This window comes from Oncorhynchus clarkii, chromosome 27, assembly GCF_045791955.1.
Source record: "Oncorhynchus clarkii lewisi isolate Uvic-CL-2024 chromosome 27, UVic_Ocla_1.0, whole genome shotgun sequence".
In the NCBI taxonomy this organism is placed as follows: domain Eukaryota; kingdom Metazoa; phylum Chordata; class Actinopteri; order Salmoniformes; family Salmonidae; genus Oncorhynchus; species Oncorhynchus clarkii.
Window position 1 is genome coordinate 28480148 of NC_092173.1, and position 24583 is coordinate 28504730.

The window sequence follows — 24583 nt, forward strand, 5'->3', positions numbered from 1 at the left end:
ACATTCACATGATCACGTAAACAAATATCACGTGTCTTTCTATTTCCAAAAGAGTACTTTCAAGTTTCTATGATCTTTCCTTGTTAGTTTTTCCCAGCCCGTCAACATGGCTTTTCAAGCGCTCATAGTTTTTACTTTAGCATGTCTGTGTGTCCCTTGTTACGGTAACAGAAAATTCATAGAAATAGATACATCTTCTAATGATGTGCAGAAGGGAAAAGGCAAACCTGTTTTTCAGGAGCAATGGATTACGCAAAAACTGGACCACTTCAACGGTGCAGACAGTCGAGTGTGGAATCAAGTAAGTTCTGACATTTTATTATATTCTTATTCGCACTGCAGTATATGGAGATATCAGTTACCTGTTAGTTTTTCTGTCTACTGTCTAGGCGTGATCAAGTCTGTTAGTTCATGCATAACACAACATACCGTTTATTACATTTCCAGAAATTCCTTGTAACTGAGACGCACTACCGAGCTGGAGGACCTGTGTTTTTAATGATCGGCGGAGAAGGTCCAATCAACGCCGGATGGATGGCCATGAACCCTGGGTCGGCCTGGCTTACTTATGCCAAGAAGTTCGGCGCCCTCTGCCTTATGGTAGAGCATCGTTTCTACGGCGACAGTCGTCCCACAGTGTAAGTTTTTTAATATACAGTATCAGTCAAAAGTTTGGACACCTACTCATTCAAGTGTTTTTCTTTATTTTTACTATTTTCTACATTGTAAAATATAATAGTTAAGACATCAAAACTATGAAATAACACATGGAATCATGTAGTAACCAAACAAGTGTTAAACAAATCTAAATCTATTTTAGATTCTTCAAAGTAGGCACCCTTTGCCTTGATGACAGCTTTGCACACTATTGGCATTCTCTCAACCAGCTTCAGCTGGAATGCTTTTCCAACAGTTCCCACATATGCTTATCTGCTTTTCTTTCACTCTGTGGCCCAACTCATCCCAAACCAATTGGGTTGAGGTCGGGTGATTATGGAGGCCAGGCTATCTGATGCAGCACTCCATCACTCTCCTTCTTGGTCAAATAGCCCTTACACAGCCTGTAGGTGTGTTGGGTCATTGTCCTGTTAAAAAACAAACCTGTTTTTGCTTTGTCATTATGGGGTATTGTGTGTAGATTGATGAGGAAAAAAACCAGATTGGATGGCGTATCACTGCAGAATGCTGTGGTAGCCATGCTGGTTAGGTGTGCCTTGAATTCTAAATAAATCACTCTGTGTCACCAGCAAAGCACCCCACACCATCATACCTCCTCCATGCTTCACAGTGGGAACCACACATGCAGAGATAATCCGTTCACCTACTCTGCGTCTCACAGCGGTTGGAACCAAAAATCTCACATTTGGACTCATCAGACCGAAGGACAGATTTCCACCAGTCTAATGTCCATTGCTCATGTTTCTTGGCCCAAGCAAGTCTCTTCTTATTATTGGTGTCCTTTAGTAGTGTTTTTTTTTGTTGCAGCAATTTGACCATGAAGGCCTGATTCACACAGTCTCCTCGGAACAGTTGATGTTTAGATGTGTCTGTTACTTGAACTCTGAAGCATTTATTTGGGCTGTTAACTCTAATGAACTTATCCTCTGTAGCAGAGGTAACTCTGGGTCTTCCTTTCCTGTGGCGGTCCTCATGAGAGCCAGTTTCATCATGAGAGCCAGCTCATGAGAGCCAGCTCATGAGAGCCAGCACAAGTGCGACTGCACTTGAAGAAGTTCTTGAAATGTTCCGTATTGACTGACCTTCATGTCTTAAAGTAATGATGGACTGTTGTTTATCTTTGCTTATTTGAGCTGTTCTTGCCATAATATGGACTTGGTATTTTATCAAATAGGACTATCTTCTGTATACCAGCCCTACCTTGTCACAACACAACTGATTGGCTCAAATGCATTAAGAAGGAAAGAAATTCCACAAATTAACTTTTAAGAAGGCACACCTGTTAATTGAAATGCATTCCAGGTGACTACCTCATGGAGCTGGTTGAGAGAATGCCAAGAGTGTGCAAAGCTGTCGTCAAGGCAAAGTGTGGCTACTTTGAATTATCTCAAATATATTTTGATTTGTTTAACATTTTTTGGTGACTACATGATCCCTTATGTGTTATTTCATAGTTTTGATGTCTTCAATATTATTCTACAATGTAGAAAATAGTAAAAATAAATAAAAACCTTTGAATTAGCAGGTGTGGCCAAACTTTTGACTGGTGCTGTATATGGGATGATTTTATGTATGTTTAGATATTTCTAGTAATTTTAAATGCGCTTGTATCACTATATTACGGTGGCAGTTCTTCATCAAATAACCTCTAGGGGACAGAGTTCCATTGAAAGGTGAGCACCCCTGTCCATCCTGTGCTCTCTCAATATGAATCTCATTTAACTGATGGATATCTGTTATTATTTGTATCTGGCTAGTTCAAAGAATCTAGTGGGATTGATTGACGTGTCGTTCATACAGAGTATAGATATAGTCAACCAGGTGTTGAGTGAGGCTCTCAAACTGGTTTCCTCCTGACTTGAATAGCCCCTTGTCATTCTTGTCCCTCACAGTGACCTGAGCACAGAGAACCTGCGGTTCCTCAGCAGTCAACAAGCTCTGGCCGACCTGGCTCACTTCCGCACTGTCATCACTAAACAACGGGGCTTGACCAACAGCAAGTGGGTGGCATTCGGCGGGTCATACCCAGGTGCGCTGGCAGCCTGGTCCCGACTCAAGTACCCCCACCTGATTCATGCTGCTGTGGCAAGCAGCGCACCTCTCCACGCCACGGTAAACTTCTCAGGTAATAATAACACACAGTAATCCTCCTTTCTCTCAGTGATCTGTCAATTTTCTCTCAGGCTTGTCCAAGTCCCCATCTCTCTTCCTCTACATGACCAGTGTCACTCTGCCTGCAGGAGTTTCAGAATACCTGGAGGAGGGTGTCTCAATCATTTTAACATTTGTCTGAAATAAACTTAAGCAAATCAGGGTAGCCTAGTGGTTAGAGCGTTGGACTAGTAACCAGAAGTTTGCAAGTTCAAACCCCCTGAGCTGACAAGGTACAAATCTGTCATTCTGCCCCTGAACAGGCAGTTAACCCACTGTTCCTAGGCCGTCATTGAAAATAAGAATTTGTTCTTAACTGACTTGCCTAGTTAAATAAAGGTTAAATAAAATAAAAAACTCAATAATCAGCAGAGGCATAACAAAAGATTGAGCCTGGATTGGCCTGGACTTCAGAAGACCCTAATGTTCTGAATGTTTCACCTTGCTGAATATAGTCCCCAGGCAGAACCATTTTATGGAATAATGAACTGGAAATAGTCATGCACTGACTATGAGCCTGTCACTATCAGTGGAGGCTGCTGAGGGGAGGACGGCTCATAGTAATTGCTAGAATGGAGGCAATTGAAACCATATGTTTGATAGCATTCCATTGACTCTATTCCAGCCATTATTATGATCCGTCCTCCCCTCAGCAGCCTCCACTGGTCACTATGTATATTAGAGTTGAGGATAATGGTCAGTGTTATACCCTGGAGGGCAGATAGAGGAATAGTGGTGGATGGGGAAGAGTGAAGGGTCCTCTCTAGGTTGTTGTCTTTGGCTTTCTCTTCTTTTCTCTCTTCTATTGTCTCACTGGTTTCTCGAGGAAGAGCTCTCCCTCGCCCTCCATTTGGTAAATCCAACCACAATTATATCCTCCTGATTCCTGCTTACAAGCAAAAATTAAAGCAGGAAGCACCAGTGACTTGGTCTATAAAAAAGTGGTCAGGTGAAGCAGATGCTAAACTACAGGACTGTTTTGCTATCACAGACTGGAACATGTTCTGGGATTCTTTCGATGGTATTGAGGAGTACACCACATCAGTCACTGGCTTTATCAATAAGTGCATCGAGGACGTCGTCTCCACAGTGACTGTACGTACATACCCCAACCAGAAGCCATGGATTACAGGCAACATTTGCACTGAGCTAAAGGGTAGAGCTGCCGCTTTCAAGGTGCGGGACTCTAACACGGAAGCTTATAAAAAATCCTGCTATATCAAACAGGCAAAGCGTCAATACAGGGCTAAGATTGAATCGTACTACACCGGCTCCGACGCTCGTCTTATGTGGTAGTGCTTGCAAACTATTACAGACTACAAAGGGAAGCACAGCGGCGAGCTGCCCAGTGACACGAGCCTACCAGATGAGCTAAATAATTTATATGCTCGCTTCGAGGCAAGCAACACTGAGGCATGCATGAGAGCATCAGCTGTTCCGGACGACTGTGTGATCACACTCTCCGTAGCCGACGTGAGTAAGACCTTTAAACAGGCCAACATTCACAAGGCTGTGGGGCCAGACGGATTACAAAGATCTGTGCTCTGGGCATGTGCGGACCAACTGGCAGGTGTCTACACTGACATTTTCAACATGTCCCTGATTGAGTCTGTAATACCAACATGCTTCAAGCAGACCACCATAGTCCTTGTACCCAATAATACGAAGGCAACCTGCCTAAATGACTACAGACCCGTAGGACTCACGTCCGTAGCCATGAAGTGCTTTGAAAGGCTGGTAATGGCTCACATCAACACCATTATCCCAGAAACCCTCTACCCACTCCAATTTGCATACCGCCCAAACAGATCCACAGATGATGCAATCCCTATTGCACTCCACACTGCCCTTTCCCACCTGGACAAAAGGTACACCTACGTGAGAATGCTATTAATTGACTACAGCTCATCGTTCAACACCATAGTACCCTCAAAGCTCATCAATAAGCTAAGGATCCTGGGACTAAACACCTCCCTCTGCAACTGGATCCTGGACTTCCGGACGGGCCGCCCCCAGGTGATGAGGGTAGGTAGCAACACATCTGCCACACTGATCCTCAACACTGGAGCCCCTAAGTGGTGCATGCTCAGTCCCCTCTTGTACTCCTTGTTCACCCACGACTGCATGGCCAGGCACGACTCCAAGTCTAGGACAAAAAGGCTTCTCAATAGTTTTTACCCCCAAGCCATAAGACTCCTCAACAGGTAATCAAATGGCTAACCGGGCTATCTGCATTGTGTCCCGCCACCCACCACCCGCCAACCCCTCTTTTACGCTTCTGCTACTCTCTGTTTATCATATATGCATAGTCACTTTAACCATATCTACATGTACATACTACCTCAATCAGCCCGACTAACCGGTGCCTGTATATAGCCTCGCTACTGTTATAGCCTCGCTACTGTATATAGCCTCGCTACTGTTATAGCCTCGCTACTGTATATAGACTCGCTACTGTTATAGCCTCGCTACTGTATATAGCCTCGCTACTGTTATAGCCTCTCAACTGTTATAGCCTCGCTACTGTTATAGCCTCACTACTGTTATAGCCTCGCTACTGTTATAGCCTCGCTACTGTATATAGCCTCGCTACTGTATATAGCCTCGCTACTGTATATAGCCTCGCTACTGTATAGAGCCTCACTACTGTTATTTTTCACTGTATTTTTTTACTGTTGTTTTATGTCTTTACTTACCTATTGTTCACCTAATACCTTTTTTGCACTATTGGTTAGAGCCTGTAAGGAAGCATTTCACTGAAAGGTCTATACACCTGTTGTATTCGGTGCACGTGACAAATAAACTTTGATTTGATTTCTTGGAATATGGACAACTATAACAACACACACTGACCCCTTTTGATGAGACTGGGAACATTTAGAGATCAACCAACACACACAAACACAGAAGCTCAGTTGGGAATACTGCACTGATGTCAGATACCGTCATATTTCTCCCAGTCCACGCAAGTTTCTATTTCCCAACAATGAGCAGGCCATTGTGGTTTAGTGAGTGTTTTTAACCATAAGTGCTTTCTCTTGTTTGTCTGAACAAGGCTCACTTTTTCCTCTGTAAAGATCATCATTTTTAGAAAGTCATAAACAGTGAAATAGTATGGTTATTATTGTGGTAACCACACATGGAGCTGGCCTGTCTATACTGGGACGGAGACACTTCAACAATGTCTTTGAAAACTCTAACTCTTAACACTGTACGATATTCTAAATAAGGTTCAGGTTATTTGAACAGTACTCCTACGCACTGTTTAAGTATGACTTTGGGAGGTACTTAGAGACTGGAGGCAGAAAGGGTTCTATAAATACAATCCACTCATTATATATTATGACATGACTTACTGGCTCTGTGTTGGAACAGTCACCATGTCTCAAAATGTTATTTGCTCTGTTTAAATAGTGTTGGTTTGTGACTTGTGTTTGAACTGTGTGTTGTCTCTCTCTGCATTTTGCCCAGAGTACCTGGAGGTGGTGTGGCGGGCCCTGGCAGCTGAGAACCCAGAGTGCCCCCTGCTGGTAAAGAAGGCTTTTGACACCCTGCAGGAGCGCATCAAAGACCCCAACAACTACGACAACATCACCAAAGATTTCAAGTACTACACCTCTCCTCTTTTCCCGCCCTCCCTCCGCCTCTCACAATACAGCCCACTGTCACGACCCGGATCAAAGCCCGTAACAAAAATGGAGACAACGTGGAGATATATTTAAAAACATATTTAATAACTGAAGTAACCTATATACAATAAACAATGGTGTTTATCCCTGTTAACTTCTCCCTAGCCGGTAACCTCTTAACCGTCATCGTATCATTTATTAGTGTGTTTGTAGACTTGAAAGGGTTTTAGTCAAGTGTTTGTGTGGCATGTCTGCATGCCTTGGTCACATTGGTCTTTGGCTTTAGGGGCAGTCTCTTATTACTGCATGCTCTCTGTGTGCTTGTTCCAGGTTGTCATAGTGACTGTATGGTCATTTTATATGGTGAACGGTGGGCTGAGACTGCTTTATTAGTCTGGCAACTGCTACTGATGTCAGACTGACACACACAGACCATGCATTTGTCTGGGCAGCTGCCTGACCACACTGTACAAGTGCGCACACACAAAAACACATGTACATGTAGTCCATGTCTCCGTCTGTCCTATTTTCTAACCACAAGATACCTCTGAGAGACAGTGTCAAACTTCACAGTTCTGTCCTGAGGTCGCTCTGTCACGGGTCACTTCCAAAGTCAACATGTGACCTCAACTAGTGGGTGGGACTGGGCCTGTTGTGGGCGGTGACTAATGACAACACAAACAACAACCCTCTAGGGCTTTTGGATGATGGTAATTTGCAAGCCCAATGTTAGAATAGCAACAAAAAAAAACACATTACCTCCTCTGCTCCTGAGTCCTTAAATAGAATGAATAGAATGGTTGTCCCCATTCAAGTCAATGATGGCAGAATGGGTGGACTGGCGGCCATTGGGGGAAGTAAAAGCAGGAAGTGTACTCATCAATATGTGCCATGATTTGTTGATTCAACTTAACTGACATTACAAAAATGACATTCCATTGCATGGGCCACATTGGTTAACATAATTTGAATTAACATTCTACATTGCCAAAGAAATTATTACATCACAATACCAGGCAGCCATTACGAGTGTAATGATAAGTTTACCAGTCAAATTGCCAGGGTTAGAGGTTCCAAGCCGTTCTATTCATTCTATTTCTGGGTATGTTTGTGAATTCAATCTGGAGTGCCAGAAGGCGCTCAGAGTGCGCTCTGGACGTTCGTAAATTCAAAGCCAGTCAGATTGTCCTATTGTCCGTTTGTAAATTCAGAGCGCTGTCAGATTGTCTGTTTGTAAATTCAGAGCGCTGTCAGATTGTCCTTTTGTAAATTCATAGCGCAGTTAGATTGTCCGTATGTAAATTCAGAGCGCTGTCAGATTGTCCTTTTGTAAATTCAGAGCGCTGTCAGATTGTCCCTTTGTAAATTCAGAGCGCTGTCAGATTGTCCCTTTGTAAATTCAGAGCACTGTCAGATTGTCCCTTTGTAAATTCAGAGCGCTGTCAGATTGTCAGTTTGTAAATTCAGAGCGCTGTCAGATTGTCCGTTTGTAAATTCAGAGCGTTTCACTCTCTGAATGTTCAGAGCACTCACTGGACGCTCTGATTGAGGAGTAGGGTTGATCCGAGCGCTTACCTCACAACGTCAGTCAAGCACCCAAGCTAACTGGCTAGCTGGCTGGCTACTTCCAGGCACAAATGAGAGAACACCTTTTTACTCGCCCTAGCAGAGCTGGTTAGGCTGTTTTCATGTTATCCAGAGCGTTTGTGACTAACTGTGATGGTGGCAACAATTGAATTACACTTTTTTGCTGACGTTTACTGGCACCGGCCATATACAACCAGTGTTGAGTGTTCCCAAATTCATCAGTTATTCTGCGCTCTGCACACTCAGGCGAGAGTGCTCTGAAATCGGAGTAGATAACAAGGGTATATGCACCCTATATGTGCTTCTGCTGCAGAGAGGGGGGTGTTACCTATGCAACCGAATACTCATTTGCTGCAACGCCTTGCTTGTTTCAGAAAGGAGAAACAAAGTTGAATCACATTGTTAAGAGTCCATGTTACAGCAGAAACGGACTTAACCACACTAATGCCCAGCTGTCCCGTGTTCATTCAGCTGTTCATATTTTTTATAAAAATGTTATGGCGGTTATTTTATTTTCATGCTGGTCTTCATCCATAAACGTTGGTTACACGGTAATTGTCACAGCCCTACGCCACACTAACCCCTAGGCAGCCCCCTTCAACCCAATCACTGTCACCATGACGAACGACTTCATTATCCCCTGGTTATGGGTGTGAGGGATCCGTGTAATATCCTGGTTATATTAAGCTGACAGGCTAGGTCGAAAAAATACAGGCTAAAACAACATAATAAATCCATGCGGAACGTTCAAAAATAAACACACTCATTGCACCAGCGCGGTGGCTGATTCTACAGGATCAGCATTGAAAAGTTAACCAGTGTTCGGAAAATCAAGTAATACATTGGCTTTAGAGAATTAGAAAAACGTTTACATTATTAAAATGACAGTAAAACAGTGTATGCTATGTGTTTGCTGAGCAGTTAGCTGAAATTCAATACGATTGTGTTCATTTTACACTTTGATGGCGAACTTCTGTACTGCTTCCATTCACGCCGTAATTTTCACTCCGGCGCAGAGTCCAATGAATTTATTTTCGAACGCTTCTGTATGGAATTATTACGTTATCTTAACCTGTTATCTTAAACCTAACTGACGGGTTGGGTCAAGTATTTCCTTCTGTCAGTCTGTAGCAACATATCACTTATATCAATGGAGGGCATTTGGTACCACCAAATTTGGACTCTTCTTACACTTCCAGGTAGTTTTATGTTTGTGTGTATGTATATATCAGTGGAGGCTGGTGATTTAAAATTGAGGTGGATGGGAGACTCACAGTATAGGCGCGGAACGCACAGAGACCAGAAAGTGCGTTTCAAAAATCATCAAATACTAATTATTTTAACCTAAAACATTTAATAACGACATGTATAGTACAATATTATGGGGAATGGGAATGACAGGGCTACTTACAGTGTTGGAAAGGGATCATAGCAATGATTGAATGAGGGTATGAGGCATGAGTTGAGATGTTCAGAGACTTGACCGGTGTAGTACAGGATTTGACTGGGAAGACAAAAACAATAACACAACACACTACAAAGCTAGGTAAAAGAGCTAAGAATTATTTAGTCTAAGCAAAGAGTAATAATGTGATTGTGTATGTGATTGACTCTACATACAGTAATGTGAGGAAATTGATAGGGGTACTCACAGTGCTTGGAAGGGAAACACTCAATGTGCCAGTGGATGAGTGGGCACATGAGAAGTCGTGGCTTCAGTTCATGTCAGGAGAAAGTTGACAATGGTAGTGGAGTGGAGTAGTCGTCACCTCTTAATCAAGGAACATGAGGGGACTTAGCTGTAAATACAAATAGCAGATACATTCCATTACTGCTGTGCCATCGTAGGTTTGGACAACAAGTTTCTCTATAAACTTAAACTCAGACATCTCAAAAAAGTCACACAGACTGCGCATCTTGACCACTTGACATATCAAAGTAGCCCAAGCTTCCTGAATAAAGCCCTGATCATCCACTTACCTGATGATAACTGACAACTGCAAGCAGACTGGTGGCACCATAGGTCCCAGAGCCTTGGGGCTATTTTTACCCCCAGGGGCCTGGAGTTTTTCCTTATATGTTAACCGAACTAGGAAAACTCTAGACCCTATAGGGTATGACAGTGATTAATCAGTTGTAAAAGGTTTTATATGGGCTATGATGGGACCAGTTTTTCATAATCAAGTCACATGGTTTTAAAAAATTCCTGAAAAAAACTCCTGGCCCTGGGGGGGATGAAAACACTCTCCAACTGTATCTACCTTATATTTGTTCATATAAATTATATTTAGACTAGATTTGAAGGGGGGGGTTCCTCTACCCAGACAACAACTGGAAGACAATAGAACTCACAGGGCTGAGCTTGCTTTATGCATGTTTGCATCATGCAGGCCTATGCAACTGTAGGCTTTGTAAAAAATATAACAAATAAAACTTTCATCTGCCATCACTATTATGTTGATTGATTAATTCCAGATAATAATTTTGGATTTTAAAAAGTATAGGCAGTCTAGTCAGCCCAATTTTGAATATAATCTAAATTTGATCATATTCAAATTTTCTCCTGACACACAAATGGACTATAAATAAATTAGAGGTTGACCGATTAATGGGAATGGCCGATTAATTAGGGCCGATTTCAAGTTTTCATAACAGTGGGAAATCGGTATTTTTGGACACGGATTTGGCCTATTTTTTTAAATATATTTTTTATATATATATATTTTTACACCTTTATTTAATCTTTATTTAACTAGGCAAGTCAGTTAAGAACACATTCTTATTTTCAATGATGGCCTAGGAACGGTGGGTTAACTGCCTCGTTCAGGGGCAAAACTACAGATTTTCACCTTGTCAGCTCGGGGGAATCAATCTTGCAACCTTACAGTTAACTAGTCCAACGCTCTAACCACCTGCCTCTCATTGCACTCCACGAGGAGAATGCCTGTTACGCGAATGCAGTAAGCCAAGGTAAGTTGCTAGCTAGCATTAAACTTACCTTATAAAAAACAATCAATCAATCATAATCACTAGTTAACTACACATGGTTGATGATATTACTAGTTTATCTAGAGTGTCCTGCGTTGCATATAAACGATGGGGTGCGTATCGTTCCTCCAATGTGTACCTAACCATGTACAACAATGCCTTTCTTAAAAGGCATTACTACACAGAAGTACAGTGGGGAGAACAAGTATTTGATACACTCTCACTATGATAAAAATTACAGACCTCTACATGCTTTGTAAGTAGGAAAACCTGCAAAATCGGCAGTGTATCAAATACTTGTTCTCCCCACTGTATATCTTTTTAAACCTGCATATTTAGCTAAAAGAAATCCAGGTTAGCAGGCAATATTAACCAGGTGAAATTGTGTCACTTATCTTGCGTTCATTGCACGCAGAGTCAGTGTATATGCAACAGTTTGGGCCTCCTAATTTGACAGAATTTTACATAATTATGACATAACATTGAAGGTTGTGCAATGTCACAGGAATTTTTAGACTAATGGATGCCACCCCTTAGATAAAATACGGAACAGTTCCGTATTTCATTGAAAGAATAAACGTCTTGTTTTCGAGATGATAGTTTCCGGATTGGACCATATTAATGACCTAAGGCTCGTATTTCTGTGTGTTATTATGTTATAACTAAGTCTATGATTTGATAGAGCAGTCTGACTGAGCGGTGGTAGGCGTTCATTCAAACAGCACTTTCGTGCGTTTTGCCAGCAGCTCTTCGTTGTGTGTCAAGCATTGCGCTGTTTATGACTTTAAGCCTATCAACTCCCGAGATTAGGCTCGTGTAACCAATGTGAAATGGCTAGCTAGTTAGCGGGGTGCGCGCTAATAGCGTTTCAGACATCACTCGCTCTGAGACTTGGAGTGATTGTTCCCCTTGCTCTGCATGGGTAACGCTGCTTCGAGGGTGGCTGTTTTCGTTGTGTTCCTGGTTCGAGCCCAGGGAGGAGCGAGGAGAGGGACGGAAGCTATACTGTTACACTGGCAATACTAAAGTACCTAGAAGAACATCCAATAGTCAAAGTTAATGAAATACAAATGGTATAGAGAGAAATAGTCCTATAATTCCTATAATAACTACAACCTAAAACTTCTTACCTGGGAATACTGAAGACTCATGTTAAAAGGAACCACCAGCTTTCATATGTTCTCATGTTCTGAGCAAGGAACTTAAACGTTAGCTTTCTTACATGGCACATATTGCACTTTTACTTTCTTCTCCAACACTTTGTTTTTGCATTATTTAACTTCTTGACGCACCCATCCCGTTAGCGGGATCATTTTCGTCAACATCCGTTGAACTGCAGAGCGCCAAATTCAAATTCAATTACAAAAAATATTAAATTTTCATGAAATCACAAGTACAATATAGCAAAACACAGTTTAGCTTGTTGTTAATCCACCTGGCGTGTCAGATTTCAATAAAGCTTTTCGGCAAAAGCACACCAAGCGTTTATGTAAGGACATCTCTCTCCGTAGACAAAATATTACAAACAGCTAGCAGCCAAGTAGATTGGTCACGAAAGTCAGAAAAGCAATAAATTAAATCACTTACCTTTGATGATCTTCAGATGTTTGCACTCACGAGACTCCCAGTTACACAATAAATGTTCCTTTTGTTCCATAAAGATTATTTTTATATCCAAAATACCTCCATTTGGTTGGCGTGTTATGTTCAGAAATCCACAGGATCGAGCGGTCACGACATCGAAGATGAAAATTCCAAATAGTATCCGTAAAGTTCGTAGAAACATGTCAAACGTTTTTTTTTATCAATCCTCAGGTTGTTTTTACAATATATAATCGATAATATTTCAACCGGGACTGTAGCTTCTTCAATAGGAGAGAGAGAGAAATGTCTGCTCCAAGCTGTTACGCATGCAAAAAGCTGCTGGCACCCAGCCATCCACTGACGCGATGTGATCTTTCTTGTTCATTTTTCAAAATAAAAGCCTGAAACTATGTCTGAAGACTGTTCACACCATGGGGAAGCCATAGGAAAATGAATCTGGTTGATATCCCTTTAAATGGAGCGAAGGCAGGCAATGGAACAGAGCTTTCAGGAAAAACCACTTCCGGGCTGGTTTTTCTTCAGGTTTTCGCCTGCAATATCAGTTCTGTTACACTCACTGACAATATTTTGACAGTTTTTTTTTCTATCCTAATCTGACAATTATATGCATATTCTAGGTTGATTTCATTGATGTATCATATTAAGTTAAAATAAGGTGTTCATTCAGTATTGTTGTAATTGTCATTATTACAAATAAATGTTAAAAATCGTCCGATTAATCGGTATCGACTTTTTTTGGTCCTTCAATAATCTGTATCATCGTTGAAAAATAATTATCGGTCGACCTTTAAAATAAATAACGTTACCAATTAGTTTACCCTGACCAGATGGACAGGGCGCATAGGATGTATGCAGCTGCTCTTATTAGTAGCCTACAGTTGATCAGACAGAAAAATAGTCTAGTTTTTATCCCATACATCATGTCAGATTTCTAATGTTTCGGTGTAGCCTATGCTGCTGCACCATTTATGTCATGAGTTTTTGCTTGTGTCTGCCCGGAGTGACTTTTATCTTTGTTAAATAAATACCAGAGGAAAGTGCAAAGCCTACTTGAGCGCACATGAAAAAATTAGCTGCATCAAGCTCTCTAATCTAAATCTTACTGAATGATGCGACGGAAGCTATCAAATCATTTGTAATTGTTTTCAACATCCCAGAAAAGATGTTCAGCATGTAAAGAAGCATCGTAACGTGCAATTACAGGTGGCTTGATGATAGGCTCCCTGTTAACCAGCTATACATTTGACACCAGTTTGTATTGAATGCCCTCACCTTTTCATTCTTCTTCATGAAAATGATCTCAGGCAGAGGTCGACCCTCACTTTTAATTTGCACCTTTTCCGTGTACACCAGAGAGTGAAAGGGGTTTTTCAACAAAAAGTCCACAACATTTTCGGCAGCGTTGGCCATTCTACCATTTGGGTTGAGAAAACAGCACACTCATGCTGGTAACGTTAGCTAGCTAGCTACTGAAGTTAGCAAGGCAAATGTAAATAAATTGCACTAACTGGACACACAAATAACGTTCTAAACCCAATGAAGCAATTTATAATATACCTCCATCTCCTTTAATTAAAAAATAACTAATTTAAATTGAATAATGTCCCAAAAATGCTCAACTATAACTCTTCACTCTTAATCTCTATCCAACAATGTTACCAAGCTTCTCAACACATAGAACCTCCATAATGCTCTGTGACACAATCCCAATACAACAATCTAGGTTTGTTCTCTGATCCTACATCTATGATTGTTTGGACAACATGTCAGTTCATACTGCAAAAGCTTTTATTGGTTGGAGGACGTCCTCCGGAAGTGGTCATAATTACCATGTATGTCTATAGAAGGGGGTGAGGCCTACCCGCCTCCTAGGTTTTGTATTAAAGTCAATGTAGCTAGCTGTCCTCCGGCTACACCATAGTGCTAGCCCAGACAGTGCTGTTGAAGTTACTGAAGTTACCTTAATTGCAAACAGTGTATTTTAATCAATTATTTGGTGACATGAATATATTTAGTATAGTTTTATCTAAAAAGGATACATTTTTAAAACTATTTTTGTAAATTGATCATGCTGTATATAAACCTTTCTACTGTATTATTGTATGTTTGTTTATTCCATGTGTAACTCTGTGTTGTTGTATGTGTCGAACTGCTTTGCTTTATCTTGGCCAGGTCACCGTTGCAAATGAGAACTTGTTCTCAACTAGCCTACCTGGTTAAATAAAGGTGAAATAAAAAAATTCACTAAGGAGGATGGTCTTCCACTTCCTTCTCTGAGGAGCCTCCACTGATGTATATACTGTAAGCGTCAGGAGTACCTTGGGGCTCCTTTCCGCTTGTACAAAAATGACTAGATAGAAAGGAGTGAGCTAATGTGAGTGTCAAATGGACTCTAAAACAGAACAATAGTGACCTAGTGTATAAGATGAGGTTGTTTGCGTGCCAGGCTTACTTATACAGAGTACTAGTTCCATGAAGGTGTATACTCTATACTGTCATCAGCAGTGGCCCTTGGTCTCTATAACACAGCTCACTCTCTCTCTCGCTCACTCTCACTCTTTCATTCTCTGTCTCTCAGTTTATGTTCAAAACTGCAGATCCAGTCAGAGAAGGACCGGGCATACATCCTAGATGCCCTGGCAGACAACATTATGAACACAGTCCAATACAACAATGACAATAGAGAATTTGAGGTAAGAGACGTTTGTGGACAGTATGTCATTTCAGGGTATAAGGAGCCTGGTTGACCTAGGAGAGGAACCATTTTGAGTCAGGATTAGGGTAGTTTGGGGCTCAAATGGGCAGTGGTGGAAAAAGTACCCAATTGTCATACTTTAGTAAAAGTAAAGATGCATTAATAGATAATGACTCAAGTAAAAGTGAAAGTCACCCAGTAAAATACTAATTGAGTAAAAGTCTAAAAGTATTTACTTTTAAATATACTGAAGTATTAAAAGTAAATGTAATTGCTAAAATATACTTAAGTATCAAAAGTTAAAGTATAAATAATTTAATATTTCTTATATTAATCAAACCAAGCAGCCTTGTTTTCTTGTGTTTTAAATTTATGGATAGCCAGGGGCGCGCTCCAACACTAAGATATCATTTAAAAATGAAGCATGTGCTTAGTGAGTCCACCTGATCAGAGGCAGCAGGAATGACCAGGGATGTTCTCTTGATAAGTGTATGAATTAGACCATTTTCCTGTCCTGCTATTCATTCAAAATTGAACTTTTGGGTGTCAGCGAAAATGTATGGAGTAAAAAGTACACAGTGGTGTAAAGTACTTAAGTAAAAAATACTTGAAAGTACTACTTAAGTAGTTTTCTGGGGGTATCTGTACTTTAATTTACTATTTATATTTTTGACTACTTTTACTTCACTACATTCCTAAAGAAAATAATGTACTTTTTACTTTAAAAAAAATATTTTATACATTTTCCCTGACACCCAAAAGTACTCGTTACATTTTTCATACTTAGCAGGACAGAAAAATTGACTCAAGTAGTATTTTACTGGGTGATTTTCACTTTAACTTAAGTTATTTTCTAAGTATGACAATTGAGTACTTTTTCCAGCACTGAAAATACAGCGGGGCAGGTAGCCTAGTGGTTAGAGCATTGGACTAGTGTATAGCTTCCGTCCCTCTCCTCGCCCCTACCTGGGCTCGAACCAGGGACCCTCTGTACACATCAACAACAGCCACTCGCAAAGCATCTTTACCCATCGCGCCACAAAAGACACAGCCCTTGAAGAGCAAGGGGAACAACTACTTCAAGGTCTCAGAGCGAGTGACGTCACCGATTGAAACACTATTAGCGCACACCACCGCTAACTAGCTAGCCATTTTCACATCGGTTACCCTAGTAACCGAAAGGTTGCAAGATCAAATCCCCGAGCTGACAAGGTAAAAGTCTGTAATTCTGCCCCTGAACAAGGCAGTTAACACACTGTTCCTAGGCCGTCATTAAAAATAAACATTTGTTCTTAACTAACTCGCCTAGTAAAATAAAGGTAAAAAAAAACAAAACATTTCTTTAGGAATGTAGTAAAGTTAAAGTAGTCAAAATATAAATAGTAAAGTACAGATACATTAAAAAAACTATTTAAGGAGTACTTTCAAGTAATTTAACTTTCGTACTTTACACCACTGGAAATGGGGTTGAGGAAGAAGGGACAGGTAGCTCAAAGCTGAAACCCAAGGGAGGAAATAAAACTGCAATTCTTCCAAAGCGAGAGGCCCAGGGTTGTGGCCCAGAAAAGAGGCTCTCCTGGCGGTTCTCTGGGCTTTAATGCACCCCTATCCGAAACCGTGACCCCTCTCATAACCAAGTAGTGTCTGTCTTTACCTCAGGAAGGGAGGCCAGAGAGGGGGGTCTGAGCTTAGAGATCTGACCATTTTCCCAGGGGTCTTTTGTGGTCACCATGGCGATTCTCTCTGTGGCTTGTTGCCGGTGGAGATGTGAGTCCAATTACCAATAATGTGGAAAAAGGGCACAAAAGAGCCTTTGGATTCAGACAGGCTCCAGTTTCCTGGCCTCAGAGCAGAGAGCTGCTTTAAAATGAGTGGTTTTGTATGAACTCCACAGAACAACACACTAATAAAGTGATTGGTTGGCTCCAGCGCCCAGAGGGATGGATAGGGGCTGGGGGTTCAGGTACCATTGAGGAATTTGTATAGGGAGTAAAGCAGATAGGTGGAGTGTAATCTAACCCGATGATCTAATACCCCTGCATGTTTGAGCAATGTGTGGCTCATAAAATAGGAAGGAAATTATGTAATCTTATGAAACAATGTTTATAAGGTTATTATTTTTCCATGTATTAACTTAATATAGCAGAGATCCAAACATAGACATGTCTTCTTGTGATGGTCACAGGTGGGGTTAATTTTTCAGCTCTGTGTCGAACCCAGTTGTAGTAAATATGTAACTAACTAAAGATCTCACGTGTACCTTAGCTGCTTAGCATACTTAGTAGAAATGTGTAGCTCTGTATGATACCAGTGAAGTACAGTACCAGTCAAAAGTTTGGACACACCTACTCATTCAAGGGTTTTTCTTTATTTTTAACTATTTTCTACATTGTAGAATAATATTGAAGACATCAAAACTATGAAATAACACATGGAATCATGTAGTAACCAAAAAAGTGTTAAACCCTTTGCCTTGATGACAGCCTTTGATGTCTTCACTATTGTTCTACATTGTAGAAAATAGTAACACATTTAAAAAACCTGGAATGAGTAGGTGTGTCCAAACTTTTAACTGGTACTGTAGATAGACAGCGGTAGTCAATGAGAATCTACAGACTTCCACCCACAGTTATAGTGAATAACCATGATGTTGTGTCATTGCAGCATGTGTTGGACACGAACTGCACCATTAAGACTGTGTGTGGTGTGATGTCCGATGCCTCTCTGGGAGACCCCTACTACCGCTTCGCTGCTTTTGTTCGCCTCAGAACCATTACCCACCTTCTTAAGCCCTGTGTTAAAGACCTCACCTACAACGCTAACCTTCAGGACCTCAGGAACACATCCTATAGCGGACCCCACGGTGGGGGAGGTGAGGGGGTAGAGGGGCAAAGGATCCCATAGTGGGAGAGGGATTGGAGTGGTGAAGGGGTAGAGCATCTCTCTGGGGATGTATGTCAATGTCCTCAAAAAACCCAACTCTGTACAATGCCAAGGGACAGAAGAAGCCAAACCTGCTTTATCAGCAGTTAACACTGAGACCCTGAGACCGTCACTCAATACTGGTCCAGGGGATCCTTGTCCATAATGCTTTTATTTACATTGCTATTTTCACAATTATTTGCTTTGCTAAATTTGAATGGTGATCACTGTACACACCATTTCAAAGGACTATCTCATGCTATATGTTTTGTGAAGAAAATGAAGAGTACAAGTGATGGGCTGGAGCTAGAGCAGGTTTGGCTCCTGTTGCCTCTGCAGCGTGTAAAGTGTGTTTTACACACTTTTAATAGTGTTATTCAGCATTAAAGAAAGATCCCTCCTTGTTATACTGCTTGACGGTGGGGATGTGTGCGAACATGTGTGTGTTTGTTTGTCTGCGTGTGCGTGTGCGTGAGTGCATTTGCTAAGACAGGCATTTTACATATGTTCCTTTTAGTTTTACAGTGGATAGTGTTGTCTCTCTATATCCTCTGATCTAGAACGTTGGTTAGAGCCCTGTCATAGGTTGTGTTCGGTTAGTAATAATGTTCAACCAGTTTCCATGTTGTGCTCTGGCCTTTGGCTGTGGTTCCCAGGGATAGTTTCCTTGGCTGGGAGGGCTTATTGGTTTAGTGGGGATCACTGGGACAGGAAGTGGGCTTTTAAAGAGCCGCCCGGAGCTTCTGTAAACCACCCACTTTTCCCTTCTTTCTCCCTCTCTTCCTGGTAACTTTGCTCCCTCACTCTTTCCTTTCTTTGTCTTTGCTCAAAGGCACAAAACAGTGCATTTGAACAGTAAATAGTTTTTCCCTCAAATTATTTTTGACAACTTAACCTGTCATTCAAGTCTTGTTGTATTACAATGTAATTTAAGCAATGAAGTTGAAAGTTAACATTTGTTCTAGTGAGACACATATTTGCTCTAGTGAATCAGACAAGATGAAGTCACCAGAGACGTACATACAAATGATTATTATATAACTAAGTATACTGTAACTGACAGTGTTGATTGGACCCTACTATATGTACAGTGCCTTCTGAAAATATTAAGACCCCTTGACTTTTTCCACATTTTGTTACGTTACAGCCTATTCTAAAATTGATAAAATTAAAAAATGTCCTCAGAAATTTACACACAATACCCCATAATGACAAAGCGAAAACAGGTTTTTAGAATTTTTTTCAATAAAAAACGTAAATATCTTATTTACAAGTATTCATACCCTTTGCTATGAGACTTGAAATTGAGCTCAGGTGCATCCTGTTTCCATTGACCATCCTTGACATGTTTCTACAACTTGATTGGAGTCCAGCTGTGGTAAATTAAATTGATTGGACATGATTTGGAATGGCACACACCTGTCTATATAAGGTCCCACAGTTGACAGTGCATGTCAGAGCAAAAACCAAGCCATGAGGTCGAATGAATTGTCCATAGAGCCCCCGAGACAGGATTGTGTCGAGGCACAGATCTGAAGAAGGGTACCAAAACATTTCTGTAGCATTGAAGGTCCCCAATAACACAGTGGCCTCCATCATTCTTAAATTGAAGAAGTTAGGAACCACCAAGACTCTTCCTAGAGCTGGCCACCCGTACAAACTGAGCAATCAGGGGACAAGGGCCTTGGTCAGGGAGGTAATCAAGAACCCGATTGTCACTCTAACAGAGCTCTAGAGTTCCTCTGTGGAGGTGGGAGAACCTTCCAGAAGGACAACCATCTCTGCAGTACCAATCAGGCCTTTATGGTAGAGTGGCCAGATGGAAGCCACTCCTCAATAAAAGACACATGACAGCCCACTTGGAGTTTGCCAAAAGGCACCTAAGACTCTCAGACCATGAGAAACAAGATTCTCTGGTCTAATGGAACCAATATTTAACTCTTTGGCCTGAATGCTAAGTGTCACGTCTGGAGGAAACCTGGCACCGTCCCTACCATAAAGCATGGTGGTGGCAGCCTCATGCTGTGGGGATGTTTTCCACCGGCATGGACTGGGAGACTAGTCTGGATCGAGGCAAAGATGAAAGAAGAAAAGTACAGAGAGATCCTTGATGAAAACCTGCTCAGGACCTCAGACGGGGGCGACGGTTCTCCTTACAAACTGGACAACAACCCTAAGCACACAGCCAAGACCACACAGGAGTGGCTTCAGGACAAGTCTCTGAATGTCCCAGCCAGAGCCCGGACTTGAACCCGATCGAACATCTCTGGAGAGATCTGAAAATAGCTGTGCAGTAACGCTCCCCATCCAACCTGACAGAGATTGAGAGGATCAGCAGAGAAGAATGGGAGAAACTCCCCAAATACAAGTGTGTCAAGCTTGTAGCGTCATACCCAAGAAGACATGAAGCTGTAATCGCTGACAAAGGTGCTTCAACAAAGTACTGAGTAAGGATCTGAATACTTGTGTAAATGTAATATTTACATGTTTAAATATTTACAAATAAATTAGTAAGTGTCTAAACTGTTTTTGCTTTGCCTGTGTGTGTGTGTGTGTGTGTGTGTGTGTGTAAATTGATGAGGAAAAATAACAATTTGATCAATTTGAGAATAAGTCTGTAACCTAACAAAACGTGGAAAAAGTCAAGGGGTCTGAATACTTTCCATAGGCAGTGTATGTATGTACAGTGGGGCAAAAAAGTATTTAGTCAGCCACCAATTGTGGAAATTCTCCCACTTAGAAAGATGAGAGAGGCCTGTAATTTTCATCATAGGTACACTTCAACTATGACAGACAAAACGAGAAAAAAAATCCAGAAAATCACATTGTAGGATTTTTTATGAATTTATTTGAAAATTATGGTGGAAAACTTTTGTTATTGACCAAATACTTATTTATCTCAATACTTTGTTACATACCCTTTGTTGGCAATGACAGAGGTCAAACATTTTCTGTAAGTCTTCACAAGGTTTTCACACACTGTTGCTGGTATTTTGGCCCATTCCTCCATGCAGATCTCTTCTAGAGCAGTGATGTTTTGGGGCTGTTGCTGGGCAACTCCCTCCAAAGATTTTCTATGGGGTTGAGATCTGGAGACTGGCTAGGCCGCTCCAGGACCTTGAAATGCTTCTTACGAAGCCACTCCTTCGTTGCCCGGGCGGTGTGTTTGGGATCATTGTCATGCTGAAAGACCCAGCCACGTTTCATCTTCAATGCCCTTGCTGATGGAAGGAGGTTTTCACTCAAAATCTCACGATACATAGCCCCATTCATTCTTTCCTTTACACGGATCAGTCGTCCTGGTCCCTTTGCAGAAAAACAGCCCCAAAGCATGATGTTTCCACCCCCATGCTTCACAGTAGGTATGGTGTTCTTTGGATGCAACTCAGCATTCTTTGTCCTCCAAACACGACGAGTTGAGTTTTTACCAAAAAGTTATATATTGGTTTCATCTGACCATATGACATTCTCCCAATCTTCTTCTGGATCATCCAAATGCTCTCTAGCAAACTTCAGACGGGCCTGGACATGTACTGGCTTAAGCAGGGGGATACATCTGGCACTGCAGGATTTGAGTCCCTGGCGGCGTAGTGTGTTACTGATGGTAGGCTTTGTTACTTTGGTCCCAGCTCTCTGCAGGTCATTAACTAGGTCCCCCCGTGTGGTTCTGGGATTTTTGCTCACCGTTCTTGTGATAATTTTGACCCCACGGGGTGAGATCTTGCGTGGAGCCCCAGATCGAGGGAGATTATCAGTGGTCTTGTATGTCTTCCATTTCCTAATAATTGCTCCCACAGTTGATTTCTTCAAACCAAGCTGCTTACCTAGTGCAGATTCAGTCTTCCCAGCCTGGTGCAGGTCTACAATTTTGTTTCTGGTGTCCTTTGACAGCTCTTTGGTCTTGGCCATAGTGGAGTTTGGAGTGTGACTGTTTGAGGTTGTGGACAGGTGTCTTTTATACTGATAACAAGTTCAAACAGGTGACATTAATACAGGTAACGAGTGGAGGACAGATGAGCCTCTTAAAGAAGAAGTTACAGGTCTGTGAGAGCCAGAAATCTTGCTTGTTTGTAGGTGACCAAATACTTATTTTCCACCATAATTTGCAAATAAATTCATTAAAAATCCTACAATGTGATTTTCAGATTTTTTTTTCTAAATTTGTCTGTCATAGTTGAAGTGTACCTATGTTGAAAATTACAGGCCTCTCATCTTTTTAAGTTGGAGAACTTGCACAATTGGTAGCTGACTAAATACTTTTTGCCCCAATGTATGTATCTCTGTGTATCCAGGGAGACAGTGGACATACCAGACCTGCACTGAGTTTGGTTACTTCCAGACCACTGATTCTCCTAACCAGCCCTTCGGTGGCTTTGGCCTCCAGTGAGTACTTATTTAATGCTGACATGTATTCTCCTCCAGGTGTGTGTGTACTAGTGAAGGAATGTCTCTCTGTGGAATAACTGGATCAATGGGCGCCTCTCCTTTCTCTTTCCATCCCTTCCCTCTCTGGCAGGTACCATGTGGAACAGTGTCAGGACATTTTCAACATCAGCGCCAAGACACTCTACGCTGGAATAGACCAGACCAATGAGAACTACGGCAGCTACAACATCCGTGCCACGAGAATTGTTTTCCCCAACGGTTCCATCGACCCCTGGCATGCCCTGGGCATCACCTCTAGCATCTCAGATGACCTCCCTGCCATCTTCATAAAGGGTGAGGGCTCAACGTTGGTCCGTTCTATCCTTCAACTGATGTCTATGGTGTCTTGTGACTACATTCAGGTCCTTTCAGCATCTGACAAATGCTTTGTACAGGACGAGATCAAGAGAGCAGCTGTGTCATGTCACTGTATAACAGCCATCTCTCTCTCATATATATATATATATATCACTCACTCTGATCCAGGAACAGCCCACTGTGCCAACATGTACCCTGCCAGAGCTGAGGATCTCCCCCAGCTGACCCTGGCTCGGGAACACGTCTTCCAGCTCCTACAGAAGTGGCTGAAGGAGAAGTGAGAGACAGCCACAGTGGCCAATCAGGCTGAATGAGAAGTGATAGAAAGCCATGGTTGCCAATCAGGCTGAAGGATAAGGATTTATATTTGTTTGGAGAAAGGAAATGACCACAGTTGTACAATAGTGACTGTGCTGTAAGGATGTAAGGACTATTGATTATATCAATGTAATGTTGTTTCCTTGTACATGACAAATACAACTTTTAAGAGATTAATCAGATTTGAGTTACTCTATCCTCTTCCAGTAAATTATTTCAAAATAATAAATAATAATAATAAAAGTGTATTTCCCAATATTACTGAATAGTTGTTTTCCAGACAGTCTGTGCACTTCACAATGTCTGACTGTCTACTCTTGTGAAATATCGGCAGGAAAATGCATAAATGATGCTCTCACTATTTGCACTATGACAGTAGGAGAACCATGATTATGTCCTACAAAAATGCCAGAAGATGACATGTCAAACACAAACAACATTCTGGAAATACATTCACTCCACAGCAGAGGGGCTGTGTTACAGTATATCTTTCAGCTCATATTTGCCCTGGTCAAGAATATATGGGGAGATTTTGTCCTTTAAGAGCTTGAGATTCAGTAATACTGCAAAATCCCTCTCCAGGACATGATCCTAACACAGCTGTATTCTCTCTCTCTCCAATCTCTCGCCACAGTGTCTCTTTTCACAATCCCCTTTCTTTATCCCAGCAGGGACACTACTCCCTCAGTCCCCTGGATTCAACCCACAGCAACACAGGGGGTGGGGTATGAACTCTGAAACATCTGGGGCCTCAAACTGCATATGTACAAAATGTGGATATGTACAAGTTTTATTTTTACAATCTAAAATAATTACACCGCAATCCTTTTCATATTTTATTTCCATGACCATTGCAGGCTGTGATGGGTTCATATTCCCGAAGTAGCCATACAACTAATGACCATGCACATCTCTTGTTTATTTAAACCTAGTAGTCTAAATAAAAAGGCTAAATATATATTTCAAGTGTAACGGCTTTCTTCCTGCGAAGGAGAGGCGGACCAAAACGCAACGTGGTTGAAGTTCATGGTTCTTTTAATAAGAGACACTTAACATGAACAAACTACAAAACAATAAACGTGGCAAAACCGAAACAGCCCTATCTGGTGCAGTAAACACAAAGACAGGAAACAACCACCCAAAAAATACCCAAAGAATATGGCTGCCTAAATATTGTTCCCAATCAGAGACAACGATAGACAACTGCCTCTAATTGAGAACCAATCTAGGCAACCATAGACATACAATTTACCTAGACAGGTACCAG

At 41.5% G+C, this 24583-nt stretch overlaps 1 protein-coding gene across 1 annotated transcript; it reads left to right on the forward strand.

Annotated features, from left to right (window-relative positions):
* The first annotated feature begins 2 nt into the window (after nucleotides 1-2).
* Nucleotides 3-23574, forward strand: LOC139385992 (serine protease 59, putative). Its single transcript, XM_071131308.1, has 9 exons — nucleotides 3-301; nucleotides 448-638; nucleotides 2571-2803; nucleotides 6301-6436; nucleotides 15217-15331; nucleotides 17998-18205; nucleotides 22548-22638; nucleotides 22772-22974; nucleotides 23167-23574. Exons 1-9 carry the CDS (start codon nucleotides 107-109, stop codon nucleotides 23277-23279), a joined length of 1485 nt encoding a protein of 494 aa, XP_070987409.1. The 5' UTR covers nucleotides 3-106; the 3' UTR covers nucleotides 23280-23574.
* Nucleotides 23575-24583: the final 1009 nt, after the last annotated feature.

What these genes read in the sequence shown, in the direction of transcription:
- LOC139385992 (XM_071131308.1), top strand. Translation starts at nt 107, where the DNA reads ATGGCTTTTCAAGCGCTCATAGTTTTTACTTTAGCATGTCTGTGTGTC. An exon ending in ATGACAATAGAGAATTTGAG is followed by an intron (nt 15,332 to 17,997) that starts GTAAGAGACGTT and finishes GTGTCATTGCAG; the next exon opens with CATGTGTTGGACACGAACTG. An exon ending in CGGACCCCACGGTGGGGGAG is followed by an intron (nt 18,206 to 22,547) that starts GTGAGGGGGTAG and finishes CTGTGTATCCAG; the next exon opens with GGAGACAGTGGACATACCAG.